Source organism: Sinocyclocheilus rhinocerous, unplaced genomic scaffold, assembly GCF_001515625.1.
Source record: "Sinocyclocheilus rhinocerous isolate Xijiao unplaced genomic scaffold, SAMN03320098_v1.1 scaffold298, whole genome shotgun sequence".
Taxonomy (NCBI): domain Eukaryota; kingdom Metazoa; phylum Chordata; class Actinopteri; order Cypriniformes; family Cyprinidae; genus Sinocyclocheilus; species Sinocyclocheilus rhinocerous.
This window is the reverse complement of record NW_015650702.1, coordinates 37,229-59,465: the sequence shown is the minus strand read 5'-3', so window position 1 is coordinate 59,465 and position 22,237 is coordinate 37,229. Positions and strand designations below refer to the sequence as shown.

Below are 22,237 nucleotides of genomic sequence, written 5' to 3'. Positions count from 1 at the left end.
ACAAAAACGTAAATTAGAAATGTTGCTTTGCTATTATATAAATACTAGTATATTACAAAAAAAAAACAACAACAAAAAAAAAATCGCACTGCTTCTTACATGAACATTAGGCTTGATTCATGAATACTGACAAAGAACATCAGTACTGTAGATTAATCACTCAATTAAAGTAATATCATAAGGAAGTGGATTTTATATACCGATTGTAAAATCTGTGTTGTAGTCATCATCAAGATCAGTGTTTTGTGGGTCATGATGACGACTTTAAAATCAGTATCATTATGCCAGAATTTATGGTTAAATAGTTTTATTTCATCTTTTGGTTGCCATGTTATACAGCCAAACAAGAAGAAATTATTTTTTTATTCAATGCAAAACAAAATCTAGCAATACCAAGTAGCAAATAAAGAAAAAGATGACAAAGAAAAGGCTTGAGTGCATGAACACACTCAATTGCCTAAACACTTCTAAGGGACAAGGTCATAAGAGTAAATGGACTTCACAGGAGCAATGAATGGAGACACCTCTTCACAGCTTTTATTATGAGGTGTCCATCTGAGAGGATTCTGAAGGAAGAAACAGAGAGAGGAAGATGTACATCATTTTTAAACCCTAATAATTTTAAGCAATATCACACTCACACTCGTGCTTTTGTACTGAGCAGTAATTTGGCTGAAGCAACAAAGCCGAAATTCAGTACAACAGCAAGACTGCAAGTGTAATAATGCTTTTATACAACAGCTCTACATATGTTTAAAAAAAAAAAAAAAAAAAAAAAAAAAAGTGTATAAAAAGTTAGATATAAGATATAAAGTAACTTACATTTTAGATATAAAATGCACATTTCAGAGATAAAATGGGTGTTTGTGGCTTCGCAAATAAAAATAGTTCCAAAAATGCAAAGCAGGATAAATTGTGGAATGCAACATGGAGACTGACAGTATGTCATGATGACTGCCACAAACATAGACAAGTGCCATGAAAAGCCAAAAATACTCTCAAATAACTCTAAAAATACCATTAAAGCATGTGCTTGCTGGAAAAATAAAGGCATTGTAAAGATATGACATATGAGCATGACATATGGGCCCTTGCTGTAAGACCCCCAGGAATCAGGGGCATGAAAAGCAAAGATGAATCTCACGTGTTTCATTGAAGAGGAAGGAGTCCTGGTACTCTTTCATGTACTGTGAGGATCTGGACTCATCCAGGAAGAGAGAGTAGACCCTCTTAATGTCCTCCACTTGGACTTCAGTGCCCTGTGAGAAATGTACAACCACAGTCAGACCAAAAATGCTTCTTATTGTAATTTCTTACAGCACTGGTCACGATACATGTGTTGGCATTACCCGGCGTTTGCGGCACACCAGGCCTGCAGTACTGATGAGCTGGATGGCATAACGGAGTGAAGTCTCCTGTCCGATACGTGTTAAAACTGTGTGTGCCTCCTCACTCAGCTCGACATCTTCCTCCTCACAGCTGGAACACAAACACATATGAATGTATGGTGAGAAGTGACAAAAAACCCTTACAATGCTGCATATTATTTAACGTCAAAAATGATCTCACCGAATCTTCAGGATCTGTCTGGTCTCTTTCTCAGTGTAGGGAGAGGTTGCAATGATCAGCAGACGGTCAAGCATGTCTATGGGAATACCATGAGGACTCTGGTAGTTGGTGCCTCTAATACTGTAAAAATGAAACAACAGTGGATGAGGAGAAATGATCCACAATTAATGGTAGTTGATGCATTAAAGTGCCCCTATTATGGATTCACAAAATTACCTTTCATGCAGTGTGTAACACAGCTCTAAGTGAATGAAAACATCCTGCAAAGTTTTAAATCTGAAAGTGCACCGTGTATAAAGTTATTGTCTCTCAAAAGAAAGAGTCGACTGAATCATTTAAACGAGTCGTTTTTAAAATGAATCCCAAGTCGTTTTGTGTTGACGTCAACATGGCACATTAGCATATTGCCCGTCCACTTGTTGCGCACGCAGACCTGGGAAAACCTGAACCCCCCTCCCTCAAACACTGTAGCGGATTCCTGTGGATAGCATCATGTCGAGAAGAAGCTGTGCTCTGCACTGTGGGTAAATCCGGGGTTTTTTTTACTGCCAAAGGATGAGGCTATGAAGAATCAATGGTTAAAGTTCATTTTTACAGCAATACCACAGCAGTATAGCCCCAACCTTGTGTTGCGTCCCCGTCATTTTACTGAAGACTGCTACAGCAACAGTGTTTCCCACAGACTTGCACTCTATGTGTGGCGGGGCTTCCCCTGTAAGATATATATACCGGTTCACATTTGCGGCTCTGCGTGTTTGCTGCATAAAACCATCAGCCGATTTTCACGTTGGTCTGAATGAAAATGCAAATTCATACTTTGCCACTAGGTGCCGCTTTTGGAGCGGTAAAATAGCTATCTCCCCGGCAACGGCTGTTCACAAAGCAGCATTGTGCTCACAAATGCTGCTTTATCAGGCATTACAGGCATGATGAAATGAAAATGAAATCGACCAATCGGACCAATCATTAGCGTCACGCAAAGGAGGGGTTTGGAAAAATAAATTGTTGAGCGAATCGTTGAGCAAATATGGTAAAAAATAAATGCATATAATAAGACAATGAAAGTGTTTTTTGACCTTGCATGTATGTCAACCTGTTGTTGGGGAGTCTCAAAACCAAAATATGAACCTTTCATAACTCATAATAGGGGCACTTTAATGGTAGTTGTTGATGTTGTGTTTGTGTATACCGGGTGATGCCTCGGTTAGTGGCCATGATGAGTACAGGTGATAGATCACTCTCAAGAGCTCGATTCAGGAATGAAAAGCATTCTATGTCCAACATGTGGACCTCATCTATGAAGAGAACCTGCAAGCACAAAAAAGCTTAACATTTCCATTGCAGACATAAATGATCTCTATTGTATGATGCCACAGGCTAACAAACCTATTTGAAATAACATGATGCATATAAGATGGCAATAAGAGTAAATAATGCAGGGTATACTTGGTGGAATACACAAATAAGAAGTTTTTTTTCTTGATTACAACATCCTGTTTGTCAGTTTAAAATCTTGTGGCATATAGCCTCTGAAAAGTTTTTTTTTTAATCAAATATATGATTCCCATTTAGTGAATAAACAATTTTAAAATAATTATAATCATACAAATTATTATTTGTATGTTATGAAGAATTGCTTTAATGTGTTTACAGATAAAGTAGTAGATGTGGATGTAATAATTGCAGCCAAGAGATATTTTATGCACTTAAGGCATAACAACTTGGAGGCAATTCTACAGCATTATTTTATTGATTTATGTATTAGGTTGTTGTTGTTTTAATTGAATAAAACCGAATTAAACTTTTTCGCCGGTGAGTCTCGTGAAAACCAACGTTTGTTAACAGGAGCAAAGGAAGCAATGTTTCCTTACTTTAGCAAAGGAAAACCAGTCTCCTTTTGGCTTATATCGAAATCCTCCGACATTCTTCTTTACATATCCTCGTTTTGCACTTCTAATTAGTCACCGTTGTTTTGTTTTGATCTCTCCCCTGCACTTCCGCGTGCGTCATTTCTGAGCGGCGCATGCGCAAAGCCGACCTCCATACATCATCCGCCCGGAACTGCTTCCGTTTACAACAGTGAGTGCAAGCTACATTAAAGTGATTATTACGTTTTGAATATGGATATTTGTCTTACAAAAACGCATCGATTCGCTACAGAAGGCCTTTGTTCACCCCACGGAGCCGTGTGAGACATTTTTTTTATGGATGGGCGCTTTTTATTTAACTTATTTTGGACTGATGCATGCAACACCCGCTGAGTGCCATGAAACGGCTTGAAAGATCAAAGACCATTTTTAATATAACTCTGACTGGATTCGTCTGAAAGAAGAAAGTCATATACACCTAGGATGACTTGAGGGTGAGTAATTTATGGGCTAATTTTCATTTTTGGGTGAACTAACTCTTTAACACTACTTTTAAAAACATGCAGTAGAGAATTAAATGAAAGTCAATGCACTCTTACTTTTTCTGAAAGAGTCAATAGTTGGAAGGTTTTCAATAGAAAAAAAAAAAGAATTGAAGTAAAAGGCTGGTTCCTCTCCATTGAACAATTCAAATGTCTTATTTGACTAGCCTGCTTACCCCAGGAATGATCTCAGCTTTGCCTTCCTCTCTCCATTCAGACACCTTAGCATTGATCTGCTCTCGAACCTCTGACTTAATCTCTCCTGTGTCACCTGCAGCACAGACAATCAAACATCAACATCAGCAAACACACAAACATCTACAGATATTTCTTTTCATTCTGAAAGACTAATCAAGGACTAGTTTCACTGAGCATGTCATTATCTAGTCTGTCAGTTTTAAAAAGCATGACAAACCTGAAAATAAGGCCAGGAATCCCTGAGTGCGGCTGTTAATGACGTCAATTTCGTGAAGAGAGACAGTGTGAACAACCTCCTTCCGTTTCTGTAGTTCTCCCTCTGGACATTGCACAAACTGTGTCTGAAATAAACAACAAAAACAGTGTATATTAAAAAAATACTCTCAGGGAAAAGTTGTCATTGATTGATGGATTCATTTCACAGAGGAAGAGAGAATGTGTACCTGTGCACCCATGGCGTCGTAATCTCTTGCTCGAGTAAATGACCGTCCCAGTTTGCTAATCTTTCCTGTGGCTTTATCAATGGTGATCACATCTCTGCAGAATATGAAAAAGGTGTCATCCTTTAAGGATATAAGCAGTGGAAAACCTAAAACTATGTGGTTTGGCTTAAGCCTTTTTATGACTTATATGCACTCATCTCATATACCCATCTCACTATATGTATGTATGTGTATATGCATTATATACACACACTACAAACTTACCATAAAGCAAATACATCATCCTTAAGGATCTTGTAACACTCCAAAGAGAAAGGAAAACTTGAAATCGCATCATATGACCCCTTTAATTAATAATCTTTTATCAACATTATATATTTAAAATTAATAATAATAATAATACAACTCAAGGGCTTATTACTAGAGTTCATATCTCATCTAAGCTCATCAAATGTTTCAGTAATTCAGTTCAGTTGTTACGATTAACACAAATAGTGGGAGAAGCTGGGTGGCAGTCCAGTCTGTTCAATTTGTTTTATACAGAAAAGGGTATCACAAATTTCAGCTTTATTATCTACCCACCCAGCTTGTACTCTCTCTTTACTGAGGCTCTCAATCATCTTGGTCCCCAGATCATAGATGGTTTCCATCTCTGTCGTCTTCAGCGTGAGCTTCCCCACTTTTGCACCCTTAATACAAATACAGAAAGGAGAAAAAATGATTCATGTCTAACTGAGTTCACTTAGGGACATCTCCTAGCTTCACACTGAGCACTATTTTGGGACCGGAGTCCTACGTTCAACTTATCAACGTAGCTGAAAATTTATTTCTCACTTTCATAATAACAAAAAGTTAATTTCCCACTAAAGAATGATAAATATCTTTAATAACGCCTTTCAGCCAAATAAATGTATTGAATTAGAGCGTGTTCAGGAAAGTATGCTGTGTGATGAAATTCTCATTTACTTCAGCTTCTCAAGGTACGTCAAATGTTAAAATAACCATGAAATAAAAACAGGCAATTCTTATTTTTAATGGAATAAAAATATTAATTATGTATCCACGACGTACATTATTATTGTTTTAAAAAAAAAGTTTCACTCAGTCAACATTAACCTGTAAACTACAGCTGCCACTATAGACAAAGTAATGTTAGTCTTTATTTTTTAGAGTTTTAAAAAAAAGTTTATTTATATTAATTAAAATTATTTTAAACAGATGATGAGTCTGGTGCCGTAAGAACAATGGTAACAAAACAGAGAAATTAATTCAGTAAATCTGCCCTATGAAGAGCAGAGACTTACAGTTCCTGTAGCAGGTCTATCGATCTGAATCTCTACCACCTCTCCTTCAATGATCTCAGTCTCCTCTCTGCCAAACAATAAACACAGAACATGAGCAGTCATGCTATAATTTCTGAAATATTAAATAAACTACATACTAGAACTCTTAAAAAAAACAAAGTAAGTGAGTAAACTATTCTTTAAAATCCATAATCAGTAAATCATTTAATATCCATTTGAAGACAGCCTACTATCCCCCTTCTTTAATATGTCATACAAGGTTCTTACACCTTTTCCAAATTCAAATTCAAGCACTTTTTAAGCACTTTCAAGGTGCATTTTCAAGCTTTTCCAGCACTTTAAACTGTGGTAAATTACAGGTTTACACACACATACTTGAGTTTTTCACTATAAATCAGGGCCCCGTATTCACAAAACATTTTATCTTACCACTAAGAGTTCTCCTAAATAGCAGTAAAAGTTTTTAGCTTAACTTTAGTTAGCTTTAGTTTTTAGCTTAAACGAAAATCCCATTGAAACTTCTTTGAAGGCAGTCGGTTCACTTCAGAGATGCATTAATATAAAATCACCCGAGCTGCATTTTGACTTTGAAATGTTTATTTTATTATTTCACTTTAATCGCGACAGTCTTAACATATTTAGTTTAACTGAGCAGGGGCATTTTTGCTTAGCTTTTACACTGCTTGAAAGCGCACTTTTCCAATGAAAAAAGCAGACTTAACAGGAGACTTTACATTATTTTTTTAACCATAATTTGCATTTGTCGTTTTCAAGCCAACGCTGACTGAAGCAGCAACCTCTCGATATGTTTTTATCTCCCGCTCTGCTCCATCAGATGCACGTGTCAATAAAGACCGGCGGATCAACAATATACAGCCACACGCGCAGACTCGAGCAGAGCTGTTTTCATTTTATGCAAAAGGAATTTGAAGTAACGTTATTCAGTAATAAAGCAACTTATTAGAAAACCAATGCAATTGCAATTTCAAGCAGTTTCAAGCACTTTATCCAAAATCCAAGCACTTTTCAAACCTTGAAAAACACTACTTTAAAATTCAAGCATTTTCAAGGATTTCAAGCACCCGTACGAACCCTGCTCATAATCCCAAAGTGACAACGTTATTCAGTAATAAAGCAACTTATTAGAAAACCAATGCAATTGCAATTTCAAGCAGTTTCAAGCACTTTATCCAAAATCCAAGCACTTTTCAAACCTTGAAAAACACTACTTTAAAATTCAAGCATTTTCAAGGATTTCAAGCACCCGTACGAAGCCTGCTCATAATCCCAAAGTGACGATATGCACATTACATGTTTGAAAGTTATTCTTTTTTCTTAATGAAGACTTTATGCTGCTTCACACTTCAGTCGGCCTCACTCACTTTATCCTGACTCCTATGGCTTTGCGGAAGGCCTGGCTCAGAGCTTCGGTCTTGCTCATCTCCAGAGAGAAAATCTCACTCCCAGCCAGAGCAGTGAAAGGTGTGTCAGGGCCAAGAGACTGGGCAATACCTGTACAATAAACACAACTCACTGGTTATTTTACAACGGCTTTGCAATTTTGATACATACATTTTTGACACATACCATTACTGTGCCTGTAAGTCAACTCAACCTCAAGTGCATTTATTGAACCTTGTAAATTAACTCTACGTTTCAAATGTGATTAATCATGATAAATATATGCAAAAACTCACCCATAGCAATAGCAGTCTTGCCCGTCCCAGGTTGGCCAGCGATGAGGACTGCACGACCAGCAATCTGACCATCTTTGATCATTTCAAGGATCAGGCCGGCTGCCCTTCGAGACGCCAGCTGACCCACCATCCCCTGAGACACCTGGTGAGACAGAGGTTCATCATTTGTATGTCGTTTTATTCTAAACTTGCAGTGAACAATATTTGAGCCAAAGACAAGTATGTTGTCACTGGTAAATCAACTATAAACATTGAACATTACCTGCCGTGGCTCCAAGGCATCATTTAACCCAAGGCCACGAATGTGAGAGTGTGCGCCTGTGAGAGAAATCAAGATTTATGTCACTTATCAGCATATTTACTTGTTCTTGCAAATAGCTATTCTGGTAGCAAAAACTAATTAATTCTTGCTTTTTATTGTTACTGTGGGTTATTTAGTTTCTCACCAATCCTCTCAATTCGAGTGATGTCTCGCACCTCCGGAACCTTCGTGGTTGCCACCTTTCATAAATTAAAAAGGTAAATATAATGCAAGTGAAAATGTACGTACAATGTAAATGTGAAAATTAAATATTAAGCTGCGTTTTAATGTCATCTTTATGTAATTTGATCAGTAAACAGCCGTTAAGCTCGTGCGTTGCCATAGTGACACACAAGCACAACACAGTTAGCTGAACTTTTAGCAATGCCGCAGAAATGTGTGAAGTGTAAAATACGAGACCTTAATTTTACTACCATAATGACAAATTGTGGCAAATGCGCTAATAATGCAGTTTACATAGGGGAGTTTCATATTTCCAATAAAAACAGTGACACGCACGCTAAACATCATAAACACAAGCTATGGCTTCAGGCTAGTTAAAGAACCATTTACTAGGAAGATTCTCAATTTCTGAATAGCTGGATAAAAGCCATTTTCATAAATGGACCTCAAAACCGAATTATTGTTGTAATAAATTGAAGCACATGTGCTAAAAGCGGCAAGCCCACAGACGTGTTTGCTGTTATTCACAAAAAATTTCAAGGCTCTACAGGCAGCACACCACAGGCAAACAGGCAAACACATATATTATTTTGTATACAACCTGCAAGAATGGTATATTTGTCAACAATCCTGAAATAAACGCTTAATATCAGACTTACCTGCGCTGCCATGTTCTCTCGGTTGTAGCTTCTTCTTCTTCTTCTGATGTTTTTTTTTGGCGGTTTTGGCAAACCAACTTAAAGGTGCATTACCGCCACCTACTGATCTGGAGTGTGGAGTGAACATAGATTTGGTAGAGAGAAGGATATATACCGTATTGTCCCGAATATAAGACGATATTTTTTTCTTCTCCTTCAGGAATCATTCAAATATGCTGATTTGCTGATGACGTGAGTTGTGTTTCTTCTTCTTCTTCTTTATGTTTCTTCTTCTTCTTCTTCTGATGTGTTTTGGCAAACCAACTTCATTACCGCCACCTACTGATCTGGAGTGTGGAGTGAACAGATTTGGTAGAGAGAAGGATATGTATATTGAATTTTTTTTAAATTTATTTATTTATAGTTAAAAAAAAAAAAGGGTAAAACAAAAAATACCACTATTACAATTTATATTCTTTCCATATTTCCTGTCTTTTTTAGATAATTGAACACTTCTTCTTTAATTCTTGATTGCATTTGTCTATTCCCTAGTAATATCTTGAGTGATACTTTATCATATCCCATCAAACCTAATTTATGATTAAGTTGATTTCTTTCTCTTTCATACGCATCTCGGTTGTATCTGAATGGGTGCGCAGTGGAAATCCGTCCGGGTGGAACACGTGACCTCTTCTTCTTCTTCTTCTACTTTTGGAGTTTTATGGCGGTTAGCAAACAAACGATAGGTGCATTCCCGCCACCTACTTGGCTGGAGTGTGGACCATTGATGGAATAGGAAGAACTAAATTAAATAAATAAATAATAAAAACATTTTTTTAATAAAAAATAAAAAATGTAACCCTTCTAAATCCTGTTAAACAGAGCTACTTTTTTTTTTAAAGAATGTCATTAAAGCATCATATATTTTATAATGATTCAAGCCATTATTCAACAAAGTTTTAAGTGTAATATTTTCTATCCCTATTTCTTTTAATTCTTCCAACAGAAATGCTCTTTCATTATCATAAGCAGAACAATGTAATAGTGCATGCTCTACTGATTCTGGTAATCCACACAGACTACAGTTCCCAGACTCGTGCTTATTCATTTATATAGAGAAGAATTTAAAGCAGTATGGCCAATGCGAAGTCTGGTAATAATTGTATCTTCTCTTCTACTACCAAAATTAACTCTTTCAACCCCAACTTGATTTTGAATATGATAAAGATGTCTTCCTCTCTCCTCCTTATTCCAAACTTCTTGCCATCTCATTTTTATTGCTGTTCTAATTTTAGCCTTAACTTCTTCTTTGCTTAGTGGTATAATAATTTCTATATGTGATCATTTCAGTGCCTGTTTTGCTAAATGATCCGCAACCTCATTTCCATCCACTCCCACGTGTGCTGGAACCCACAGGAAACATATCTTAATTCCTATCTTATTCACTCTACATACATAAAAGAATTTCATAAAAAATGTCTTGTCTTGAAGATCTTCCACTGATAAGACTTGATAGTGCATAGAATGAATCTGAACATATAACCGCATTCATTGGCCGAGTATCCTCCATCCACCTGATAGCTAATAATATTGCTACCATCTCTGTAGTGTAAACTCCTACTTGATCAGAAACTCTTTTACCAATCTTGATTTGATAAGTTGGGACAAATACAGCTGCTGATGCTCGTCCTGTCTCGTGATCTTTGGAACCATCAGTGAAAATTGAGATTGCGGAGTTGTAATTCTGTTCTAGATACAGTTTAACCATGACATCTTTTGCTATTACTCTATTTTTGTCATTAATAATTTCTTGCAAATTAAAGTCTACTAATGGTAAAGGGAATAACCAAGGTGAAATGGGTGACACTACTAGGCTAGTGCAGGGCTCATTTCTACATTTATTATTCCACATGACTGGGCTTCTTCTTCTGCTATCCTTCCAAAACTTCTAAACTTGTCTGACTCATGTTCCCAACACTTTTTTAATTGGATGAGTTTCAACACGTGACCTCGATCCTGAGTTCTGGATTAACACTCGCTCTGTGTCCGACTCCGAAATCGCTCACCCGTTCACTCATTCACTAATCCCTATATAGTGTATGACAGTTGAGTGCACTATAGTAGAAAGGAGTGAACGGAATGAAGCCTGCGTCCCAATGTGCATACTATCCATCCTAAATTCTATGTGATATTAGTAATTTTCAATACTGTTTAGGGCAGATTGGGTGGATAGTATGCACATTGGGACGCAGCGGAAGTGAACGGATTCAGACGGTGAGAGCTGGAGCTGTCGCAGAAACATTTTCGTCACATGTACTTTTATATTACATGTACCTTATTTTAGAAAGTAATATTAATAGCAATAGCACTCAAAATGACTTTATATTGTAATTATGCATTCCTCCGCGTCATCTTTGTGGTTTCATCAATGGTTATTCATTTGTTTTGTAATGCTTTTATATACATAATCATTAAATACTACTAAAATACTGACAACAAAAATAAACACACATTAACACATGTTCATAATTTTATGTATTTACTATTTTTAGTATCTTAAGTTGAAACTCTCCCGAGCAGCGTTTTGCGCTCAGATAAGATAATGGTCGTAGAGCGCCCTCAGTCAGGCGACTGTTCATTTTACATCAGAATGAATATGCTACCTACTTGTCATCGAGGTACAACTGGGGCAAATTCAAGCTCAAACCGGTGTGCACCGTTTTGCTACGGTTTCCGGTTTGAACGACATGTTTCTTGGAAACGGTGTGCAACGGGGTTTGAGATGCGTTTTCTTTTGTTTGGTGGATGTGTCAAACATGTCAGCCCAATCAGCAGCAACATGTATGTAAACCACGCGGTATTAAAGAGACAGCTCGCACAATGCAATTAACATCCAAATAAATTCACAAGAGCAAGTATATTGTTTGCACATGTTTATTTACATTAAAGGCAAAATAACTGAAATAATAAGAGCACAAATATAGATCTGGAACTTCTTTAAGTCTGTCTAAATATCATTTAGTAATTGCAATGTCTTCTGGTCCATATCCTTTCCTTAGGAAGGTGTGCTAAATACTGATTAATGTAACATAAAAATACTATACATATTTATATATTTTGCTATTGTATTATGGAGTGACACTTTCATAAACTTTTCTATACCCCTCTGATTATATAATGGTAAATATTACAATATCATAGCACAACAACAGTGATCAGCAATAATGATAAGCCTAATACTCACAATAAAAATAATAAGGTCATATAGATCATAACACAGTCTCGGAGGTAAGAAGTGGATTATCCTTCACCTGAAATGTTTGTCTTTTCATCCTGAAATGCGAGGCAAATGTTGGATCACAATAATTAGGAACCACAGTTTCCACAAATCCCTTCATTTGATGGCAAGGGCAATGACTGTACCATCGAGCGTATTTTGCAGTATTAAACACGTATTTATACCGATTTCATCAGGCTCCGAAAATTCTTCAAAAAGAACACAAAGAATGGCCTTCTCAGAGCTGCAACTCTTGCGTCATCAGAACAGGGTGTTCAACGCACCACCGTTTCCGTTTAAAAAACGTTTTGCACCGTTTTTGTCGGGGCTGAACGCAGCCCTGGCTTGTGATAGCCCTAGTCTTGGTAGCATCAGTGAGAATGGTTTGAAAATAATAAACCAGTCAGTAATGTTTTGACTTGTATGCTTTGATTTTTTTTTTCAGCAGGAAAGTTTATTCATTTATGACTGTCTATATTAGACCTGTATCATTTCTGGCTATTATTTAAGATTTCGTTTGTAAACGTAATATTTGATCAGTGTGTAAATGATGATAAATCATTTGATATGCTAAAAAGTAAGTGTATACTTTTTAAGAAAAGTTGTGGCAGGGAAAGTAGAAATCTGAACTACAAAAATTATTAAGCAGTGCTTTCCTTCTTTTCAGTTTAAGGTAAAACTAGGCTATCAGTAGAACAATATAAGTGTAAAATAAATCATCAAAGTCCGCGTGAACCGGAAGTTGCTGCCGACTTTATTTCAGTTTCTGAATAGAGGGCGGGGTTTTATTTTTGCGCTCCTCCTCTCTGTCTCTCACTCATAGCAACCTAACGGTTGGAGGGGTGTGTTTAAGGCTAAGGATATTCTGCCCAAGCCGTCAAACTGACGTCATCAGAGAAGGAATGCCATTCCAGAGCAAGTAGGCTAAATGTTCAGATATTGGTTAAAAGATTAAAAATTACCAAAACAAACACATTTTTTTCAGCGGATTAACTTGCACGGACTTGCAATTGTTCACATCAAGACTAGCAATGTGCACTAATAAAGTAAATAAAGTCAATTTTGATTTCATGCGGACTTTAAAGTTTTATTTGATGAGTCAGATGTGATTGCAACCAGCAGAGGTCACTCTTGTAATATGTCTTAAGTTGTCATTAGGACCAAACTACTCTACTGAATGTAGGCATTATCTGTGCATCATAAATTCGAAATTTTTCAAATAAATGTTTCAACAAAAATTGTGAGACTTTTATTATGTTATCATTAATGCAGATAAAATGACCCACATAAATCAAACGTAAGACAGACTGTAAAAAGCTTATTCTGGACCTGATTAAACTTCATATTAATTAAAAAGTATAATCACACAGATGGACACAACATGACATTAAAGTTATGTTAAGTCTATATTCTAGGAAAATGAGCATCACAATTTTCAAAACTTATTTAAATATTTTTATAGAATTCTTTGCAACTTTTTAATATTTTTTAAATTTGTAAAAAAAAATTTTTTTTATATAAACACATTATTTGTAATGTATTATATAATACACTAACTGTAATCAGCTTCACCATAAACAGGCTTTCATTTAAAAAAAAAAAAAAAACTTTTTTAAAAGCTGGTAGTAATGCCCACATATCCTCCATTTACAACTGACAAATAGTAATAGCAGACTCATACCACACCCAGAAGCCAGGATATACCGGCTCACTGAAAGAGGCTTTAAACTGATGAATAAGTGACATAGACTCAGACACGGTGTAGAACGAAAGAGTGCCTCCTGCACAGTCCAGAAACACCCCGATACGGGAAGAGTAGGGTGTGTTAATCTCAACCTGGTCTTTGTTGTGTCGAGCTGAGTAGCTGGAGTCAGAGCAGAAGAGACTCCAGGACTTGCGGTTGTAGCCAATACGAGCTGAGTCTCCGTAACCTGTTCTCTTGATGCCTTTAAAAGCCACACCAATGGAGACTCCTTCTCCGCTCCACTCCACCTCCCAGTAGTAGGCACCTCCTGAAAGGGGCTCTTTACACAAGACCTGGGGCAGGCAGTCAAATCTCTGGTTGCTGTCATTGTAAGACTGAGGGTCTTTCTTTAGTGCTGCTTTCCTGTTGTTTCGGGAGAGGTAGAGCTGTCTGTATGCTGTGTTAGGGTCCAGAGTTAGCTGGCAGGCATCTTGAAAATTAACAAGACAGACAAGAGCTGATCAGGATTGGTGAATTAAAGCTTGTACGTGAATGTGTGACGACAAACGGGGAGGTGAAATTATGAAGACAATGAATCTCTGCCCACTTTGCATGCAAGTATCTTGATCCATGTACATATATGCTGCATATTGGTGCTTTAAAAGCTTTTTTTTTTCTTTGAGGCCACATAAAGTAAGTCCCACAATTGATTTTGAATGCATCCAAATGTCGATGTGCGTGGGTCAAGTTAAGACTCATAAGACCACAGGTTTTATAGGTCTATTATTAACTGAAAAAATATCAAATCAAGAATTAAAGGCCACATAAATCATGTTAGCAGTGTCTACAGATCAACCATGCCACATTTGTAGTGTCTAAGTTTTATTAAAAGAAACAAAACATAATGCATATGATAAGACGAACATCATTGCATGTTTATTTTAGGCTATCCTAGGATAGGATTCCTGATCTGGGAACAGTTTTGCTATGGTCTCCAAATATGAACAGATTGGAGCAAATCTACGGTGGCCGAGAGAGCTTAATGCACTGTAACTTCAGAAAACACTTGCAAATAGAAAAAGCACCAGCAAATCAAGAAAACATCTTCATCAGTTTGACAGCAGGTGCTGCAAATGCTCACAACACAACCAAGTAAAGAATTTTATTTGCAGCGCGTTTCTTTATTTGGTTGTGTTGTGAGCATTTATTTGCAGTGCGTGTGTTGTCAAATTGATGAAGTTGTTTTCTTAATTTGCAGATGTTTTTTTCTATTTGCAGCGCGTTGAGCTCTCTCGGCCACTGTACAAATCTGATCCTAGATCAGAATTCCTGATGTAAGGTGCAACATGCATGTGGATAAATCACCTGCCTAGTGGTTGAGTCTGCACATTGGCTCTCAGAGCTGGTTGGACATTTGGAGGTGCTTTCTGCCAGAGGTGCGTGAACGTCTCTCATCTAGAGGGCCGAGAGTGTCGATACACATTTAAGACACTCTATATATTATTCTATATTCTATCAAACAACTTAACTTAGTTGTCTTCTGACTTACACCACTATTCAGAAGTTTCAGGTCCATAAGATGCTTTTGAAAGAAGCCTCATGCTCATCAAGGCCACATTTTTTTAAGGCCACAAAAATACAGTAAAAACAGCAATACTGCGATATATTATTACAAATGAAAATTTTCTACTTTAAAATATTTTTAAAATGTAACTTATTCCTGATGACAAAGCTGAATTATTAGCAGCCATTACTCCATTCTTCAGTGTCAAATAATCCTTCATAAATCTTACTAATATGCTGATTTGGTGCTCAAGAAACAGTTATTATTATTAGAACGTTTTATTATTATTATTATTATTATTATTATTAGGTTGATAATAACTTTGTGGAAACCATGATCCATTTTTTTCAGGATTCTTTGATTAAGAGAATGTTCAAAAGAACAGCATTTATTTGAAATGGAAATCTTTTCTGACATTTTAATTGTCTTTACTGTTACTTTTGATCTGTTTAATATATCCTTGCTGAATAAAAGCATTTATTTCTAAATAATAATAATAATAATATCTCTTTGACACCAACATTTTGAACAGTAGTGTATGTAGGTTTTTGTCCAAAGACCACACTGCTCTTAGAAGACGAAATGTTGGAGGGATGGCAGTTATCATGATTCTCCCATACACCCACTCACTAAGCAGTCTACGCTCGTTCTTACAATATGCTTGGACACAAACTCAGTATGTAAGGAATGATGTTAGACTACTCCCACTAAAGTTTGACATTTAACAGGATGAATGCCAGCATGTTTTCAGAGCACTTTCTGCAAGCTTTCAAAACATATAAAAATTGATATACTATTTTAATTAATCATCAGCAGAGGTGAGAATTCTGCTGACCTTGAACTAGGCTTATCATTGAACTATGTCCTGTGTATGTTATCTCTACAACAATGCCCTCTGGTCTTGGGCAAAAAGGAAATTCTTGTATGAAAACAAACTTACACTGGAGGAACTCGTCCCTTGTCCGGGGAGTGTTGCTGGGACTCTTGTACATGTCAACTTCATCAGCTAGAGACACAATAAAGAGAGGTTTTAAGCATGCAATGATGTCAAACTTTAATGTGATCTTTCATAGCAAACAGATTATGTTACTGACAAAAAGGAAGGACCATTAGGTACTTTCTGGATAGTACTTTAGGTACTTTCATGTTAGACGTGAGAATATATACACTACCGCTCAAAAGTTTTTTTTTTTTTAAAGAAATAATACTTCTATTCAGCAAGGACGCAGTAAATTGATCAAAAGTGACAGTAAAGGCTTTCTACTCATTGAAGAATACTAAAAAAATGCATCACAGTTACCACAAAAATATTCAGCAGCACAACTGTTTTCAAGATTGATAATAAATGTTTCTTTAGCACCAAATCAGCATATTAGGATAATTTCTAAAGGATCATGTAATACTGAAGACTTAAGTAATGGCTGCTGAAAAATACAATTTGCCATCACAGGAATAAATTAAATTGTAAAATATATTTTATAGAACAAAGTTATTTTAAACAATATTTCAGACGTCTGAAAGGTACCAGACTTCTGAACGGTAGTGTATGTTTAACTGAAGGCCAAAATAAAACATCCATGATGTGTGTGCTGTTCATAGAAGAGATCAGCTAATAAATATGTATTTTAATGTGATGTCGGTCTTAAGATCATTGCTTAGCAACAGGCCAACAATTTCTTGGAGCACGACACTGGCTTTTGACAAATACCATTCCAAAATTCCAGCTATTTTGCACAAAGCAAACAGCAGGGCAGCTAGAGTTTCCCATTTTCATTAACTTACACTTCGTAGACCTTTTCTTCTTACGGTCCTCTAGCTGGCAGAATGGCATTTTGTTCACTGGAAGAGAATTGAGAGTTATGAAGGAAGTCAATAAACACAAGAGAGCCTGATTTATTTACTCATTCTCACGGAACAAAAAGAGCATTTCAAAATGGGTATGAGACAGTGGCTAATAAAACAAGACTGCATCTGTCAAACTGGACCATACCTGTCTTTGCCACCTTGACCAGCTCTTCATTGCTGAACTCACTTAAATGTTGTTTCATCTCAGAGACGGTTTTGGTAACAGTGCCAAAGGAGAAGTAAGGGTTCACAGTAACAGAGGGCAGCTCCTCGGCATCAGTCTGGGCAATCAGCATATGGTAACTCTGCGATAAAAAAACAGAACAAATCTTAGTCTAATTCTTTTAACAAAAGATTGCTCTGCACACTTATTTTTTCACATACTAATGGCTCTAGAGGTAACAAAATATTTCACACGGTATTCCATCACCTGTGAAATAGTAGAAAAACCAACAAAAACAAAATAATTTTACATGCACGCAATACATCCTGTGTGGAGTGCCACTAAAATCTACCCACATGATGTTTATTTCAACACTGCTGGTGCTCAGTGGATGTGTATTTTGTGCAGCAGACTGTTTCTCAGTCACCTGGATGAAATGAATGTGGTCCTCAGTGCGAGAGAGTTGTGTCAGCTCATTGTCTCTCCTCTTCAGGTCAGTAATTTCATGGCCCAGACGCTCCATGTGGCCTTCAGCAGTGTTAAGTGCAGCCTTCTTATTGGTCGAGATTAGTTTGGTCATTTCCTGTTGCATTCTTTCAATGGAATGAAGCATGTCACCAAACAGCTTTTCACTCTCCTGCAAAGCCCGTTGTGCTGAACTCTGAAAGAACAATTGTAATCAGTATTCTGTTTCTAACTCTGCTTCATTTTCTTTCTTGGAAATTCAGAACTTTTATATCTATTTACAAAACATTCCTGCTTCTTTCCGAGTAAGAATTGGTCACACCAGAGCACCAATAAATATTTCTGCAACATATTCTTGCTTACCAGAGAATTAATGTTGATCTTGTATTATTTTCTCATATAATTTATAGTTTTTTTATTGTTAATTTATTGTTTTATTATAACATGACATATTTAACATCCAGACATACCTTGAGTGCATCCACAGCCTGTTTTAACTCTTCCATTTGCTTCACTCTGTCATGAATCTTTTCCTGGATCTCAGCTTGGGTGGCGCCCAACCGTTGCTATGAAGAATGAAAAACAACAAAGTCATGACAAAGGAGTGTTGTAAGTACAGCATCCTTCCACACCGCAACCACTTCCACATGACAATACAGTCACTTTTGGATACTCTCTGTGCACTTAATATGAAACATTCTTATAATTTTAAAGCATACTCATTGATTTCTTTATCACTTCTATCATTATTATGTAAACTGATGGGTTCTTTTGCAATTGCTATAATGCAAGTTATTGTGCAATAATGTAGGTGTACAAGAACTCTTCCTCACCAATACTATAGCTTAGATCGTTTTCTCATCTCCTTTTTGGGTGGAGATCATTCACTGGCCATGTTTGTTTTAGAGGGGTTGGCTACTCTTATACTCAATCTAGCATATCCAGCATACTGAGAATGTCATTTTTTGCATGAATAGGTGCACTGTTGCATACAGGAGGTGAAAGGTTGTTACTTCTGCTGGTCATTATCGCCATTTAATCTGTTGCCATAACAGCTTCACCAGTGTAATATTTCCATTGGTAAAAATATGATCACAATTGCACTTTTTGTAGTCTTACCTGCATTTCCGCCCTTTCCTGTTCAGCGGACACCATGTCGTGGCCCTTGTGCTCTTTCACCGTACACAACACGCAGATACACATCTGGTCCGTCCGGCAATAAAGCTCCAGACCTTTCTGGTGCTGCGGGCAGATCTGACGATCAAGGTGTCCGATCTCATCGACCAACTTGTGTCGTTTGAAGGTGGATGATTCGTAATGGGGCTTCAAGTGCTTCTCGCAGTAGGAAGCAAGACACATCAGACAAGACTTGACAGCTTTGAGCTTCTTCCCGATGCAGATGTCACATCCCACGTCCTGGGGTCCCGCATAGTTGTAGTCAGGGGCCGGAGGGGCCGGTGGGAAAGAGTCAGAGTTTCTGAGGGATGAAGATGAATGGCGTGAGGACTGAAGGCGGCGTGGATTGGGCCTCTTGTTGTAGGTGACCCTGCACTGGGGACACAGGTACTGCCCAGTGTGGTCTGCATGATCCCAGTAGGTCTTGATACAGACAGAGCAGAAAATGTGACCGCATGGGATGGAAACGGGGTCCCTGAGATCTTCCTTGCAGAGGTAACAGCGGTCCTGCTCAAGCGACATGGTTAAATCCCCAAAGATCTCACAAAAGGAAATGTGCGTTCGTGTGCGAGACAGGAAAAGTGAGTCTAAAGTGCCACCACAGCATGTTATATAGCGTAAACAGGGAGGGAGGCTAAACTGGTTATGCAGAAACCAGTAAATGAATGGGGGAGTGGCTGAGGCACAGGTGAGGACAGCGATTGAGAGAAAGAAGAAACATGTATCATCAGATGTCAATGGAAATGATAACAGTGAAGAAGAGAAGCTTGAATGAAATGTATGATCTTAGGGCATAAAATTGTTTTGAGAGTTGCAGGACCCCAGAAAAAGCACTCTTGCATCACGTATACTTGCATTTCTTTTATCTTTAATAAAAAAGCTTGTCTTGTGACTACTACATCTGGTGGCAAGCCATGATCTCATCGTTAGAGTGTTTCTGAATGGTGTTAGGGGCTGCATGCTTGCAGACAGTTCAACATTGGGTATAGTGCTCCACTGCGTAGGAGCTGCCATGATGGATGAGTGCTTAGAGTCCAAGTATATATTGACCTTTGGCACACACCATCAAAGCTGGAGGGTAATTTATTTGGAGGGAGGATGAGTGTTCTTTGCATATTTTTCCTCCTTGAAAGACTTTTGAGTTATAAGAAAGTATGTTTTATATTAAGAGCCCTTTAACCTCCAAATATCTGAATTGTGCATCTAAGTAGGTGAGAGCGAGATGATTGGAGCAGCTGTTACATTGTCGGTTTAACCACAGACATTGGGTACAGGGTGAAATTGCTATCATACATGACAAAATTCAACTAAAGTGAGTCTCTGTATACATATATAAAGAGACAAATACAATTTTGAAAAGAAAAACAAATATATACTGCAATAATTTGATTTGCAATTGATCAGGTTAAGGCTGGTTAAACCACTGAACTCATATAATCTCAGTAACAACAAATTATCTAACATCTACTCAAAATTTTCACAAAAATTTAAAAAAAAAAATTTCACAAATATGAGACAATGTATAAGCCAACATTTAATATTTTATTCCAACTGAAGAAGTGACTAACATGCACAAACACACTTTCTGTTATGTTATTTTAATTGTTAGCCTATGTTTATGTATGTTTTCTTTTAAATTAAAAGCTGAACACGACACTGGGTGGAGTTGAGGGTGATGGTGGATATTCTAAAAATAAGTCTGAACAAGAAATTTGATTAACAAAATAAATAAGTGTAGAAAATTTTACATTCCCGTACAGGGAAGGGATTAAAAACAAACTAAATTTGTAGATTATATCAAAGTTTGAGATAGAATTGCAATTCATTAAATTATGAAAAATTCTTTGGGAGCAAAAATAACAGTGTGCAGCAACACACACACATTCACACTGAGTTACAGATTCCCATCTGGCCATTCCCAGTCTGGCGGTGAAAGCCAACTACCATTCCAAATGTTTTTGATAGTCTACCGCAGGAAACAAGCGCACAAAATTGAGCACATTTTTAAATTTACAGCAGCAACTTTAAATGAAACAGCAGCTGCTGTGTCTTCCAGCAATGCCAGACCCATTTTCCTAAGAAAAGGTGTTTATCCCTGTTGCTCAAAGTGGATGGAAATAAGTGTTTGTTTTAGATTAGCCTCTCTCATCTCTCTAGAGCATACATCCTCTGTACGGCACAGTCCACAGAGCTCCAGGAATCTCTGTTGCAAAACAGGAAGTGGAAGTGAGTTTGCAGTGGCTCACATTCAGTGTGATGAATAGCTAATTAGAACATTTCTACTGGGACTGCAAATCCACCCCCATATTCCTCACCAAATCTGAGTCATTCCTTTTATTTGACCAAAGCCGATTGTTTAATTTTACTCTAACTTCCATTTTATGTGTTTTGGAAATTGTACATAATTTGATAATATCCAAAATCAAGTACTCAAATGGACATTTATTGTATGCCCATCTCAAACTAACACTTAAGATTATTCTTACTTAAGATGGCAGTCAGCTTGTAAGTTTCAACAGCGAGAGTAAAAATGTTGGCCTGAATGCACCCAGACCTGATAAGTGAGATAACAGCAAGAGAGGCCTGCAAAGGTGAAAGTTTCCACTGTTGGAGAGAATATCCAGACTTCAGCAGGACATGTGGCCTGACAGTGCAGGAGAGTCTGCAGCCAATCTAATGACGTGTCTGACTCTGGATCATCTGTGTCAGTGATCATATTGTGGTGTTAAGTCATAGTTCTAAAGGTGCTCAGCTGAAAATAGCTGATCGATTGATAACTGGAACTTTATGACAGAGATCATTTGCAGTCTTAAAATAAACCTTAGAACAATAGGTTATGATAGGTCACTTTAAGAATAGTCTATCACTGTTTTTCCATGCAGTGTTTCAAATCTTTTCAAAAGTTATAATCACATTTGTTAAAAATACTTTTAAAAATGTAAAAATCCTGAAAGGCTTTTCTAATATAAAATTATTTTTCCTATAATATATCTCACAAAATAGGGTGGTGTGGTCAATGTACACTGTACTGCATGTAGAGTATTTATGATCTGGTCCTTCCTGATCTCTCTAACAGAAACTGCCTGTCATGCCACAGTGACACATTTGTAAAGAAACATGTAGACGTAAGTGTATCACAACAATAGAGTGACTGACAATTTATCGTTTGTCTCTTATTTGTTGAGAAAGAGCTGGACGTTCAGCCTACTCAGACTGTATTTCACAAACCTTTTGTACATCAGCATAGTGATAAGAATTTTACAGCAAGCAAAAGAAGAAAAGCAATATTTCGGCTTTAGACATAATTTCAGTTATCATGT

General features: G+C 37.1%; 2 protein-coding genes and 1 long non-coding RNA gene across 5 annotated transcripts; 1 reads left to right on the top strand and 2 right to left on the bottom strand.

Moving 5' to 3' along the window:
- Positions 1–299: 299 nt before the first annotated feature.
- On the bottom strand, positions 300–8,885 carry ruvbl2 (RuvB-like AAA ATPase 2). The gene is made up of 15 exons (XM_016517592.1): positions 8,765–8,885; positions 8,068–8,122; positions 7,884–7,939; positions 7,622–7,763; positions 7,307–7,436; positions 5,925–5,991; positions 5,203–5,309; positions 4,621–4,714; positions 4,395–4,518; positions 4,156–4,250; positions 2,759–2,877; positions 1,570–1,689; positions 1,350–1,479; positions 1,145–1,259; positions 300–566 (listed from the first exon to the last, which is right to left on the bottom strand). The coding sequence occupies exons 1-15, from the start codon at positions 8,774–8,776 to the stop codon at positions 541–543; spliced, it is 1,392 nt and encodes a 463-aa protein (XP_016373078.1). The 5' UTR covers positions 8,777–8,885; the 3' UTR covers positions 300–540.
- Positions 8,886–9,438: 553 nt separating this feature from the next.
- LOC107712366 (uncharacterized) lies at positions 9,439–21,253 on the top strand. Its single transcript, XR_001636785.1, has 3 exons — positions 9,439–9,517; positions 17,960–17,965; positions 21,243–21,253. It is a non-coding gene; the product is annotated as an uncharacterized LOC107712366 (long non-coding RNA).
- On the bottom strand, positions 13,594–19,494 carry LOC107712363 (tripartite motif-containing protein 16-like). 3 transcript variants are annotated; one of them, XM_016517590.1, is made up of 8 exons: positions 18,861–19,494; positions 18,212–18,307; positions 17,704–17,937; positions 17,259–17,418; positions 17,051–17,107; positions 16,209–16,274; positions 15,070–15,159; positions 14,118–14,194 (listed from the first exon to the last, which is right to left on the bottom strand). In XM_016517590.1, exons 1-7 carry the CDS (start codon positions 19,437–19,439, stop codon positions 15,101–15,103), a joined length of 1,251 nt encoding a protein of 416 aa, XP_016373076.1. In that variant the 5' UTR covers positions 19,440–19,494; the 3' UTR covers positions 14,118–14,194; positions 15,070–15,100. The 3 variants fall into 3 exon arrangements, with proteins under 3 accessions (XP_016373075.1, XP_016373076.1, XP_016373077.1); XM_016517591.1 differs by having other exon boundaries at positions 14,121–14,194; positions 15,074–15,159; XM_016517589.1 differs by lacking the exon at positions 15,070–15,159 and having other exon boundaries at positions 13,594–14,194.
- Positions 21,254–22,237: the final 984 nt, after the last annotated feature.

Excerpts from the sequence above, each read along its gene's own strand:
- ruvbl2 (XM_016517592.1), bottom strand. Across the intron at positions 1,260-1,349 it reads TGGTGTGCCGCAAACGCCGG|GGCACTGAAGTCCAAGTGGA; the intron begins GTAATGCCAACA and ends CATTTCTCACAG. Across the intron at positions 567-1,144 it reads CTTCCTCTTCAATGAAACAC|AATCCTCTCAGATGGACACC; the intron begins GTGAGATTCATC and ends TTCTTCCTTCAG.
- LOC107712363 (XM_016517589.1), bottom strand. The coding sequence starts at position 19,439 with ATGTCGCTTGAGCAGGACCGCTGTTACCTCTGCAAGGAAGATCTCAGG. Across the intron at positions 17,108-17,258 it reads GGTCAAGGTGGCAAAGACAG|TGAACAAAATGCCATTCTGC; the intron begins GTATGGTCCAGT and ends ATTCTCTTCCAG. Across the intron at positions 14,195-16,208 it reads AAGGGACGAGTTCCTCCAGT|ATGCCTGCCAGCTAACTCTG; the intron begins GTAAGTTTGTTT and ends TTAATTTTCAAG.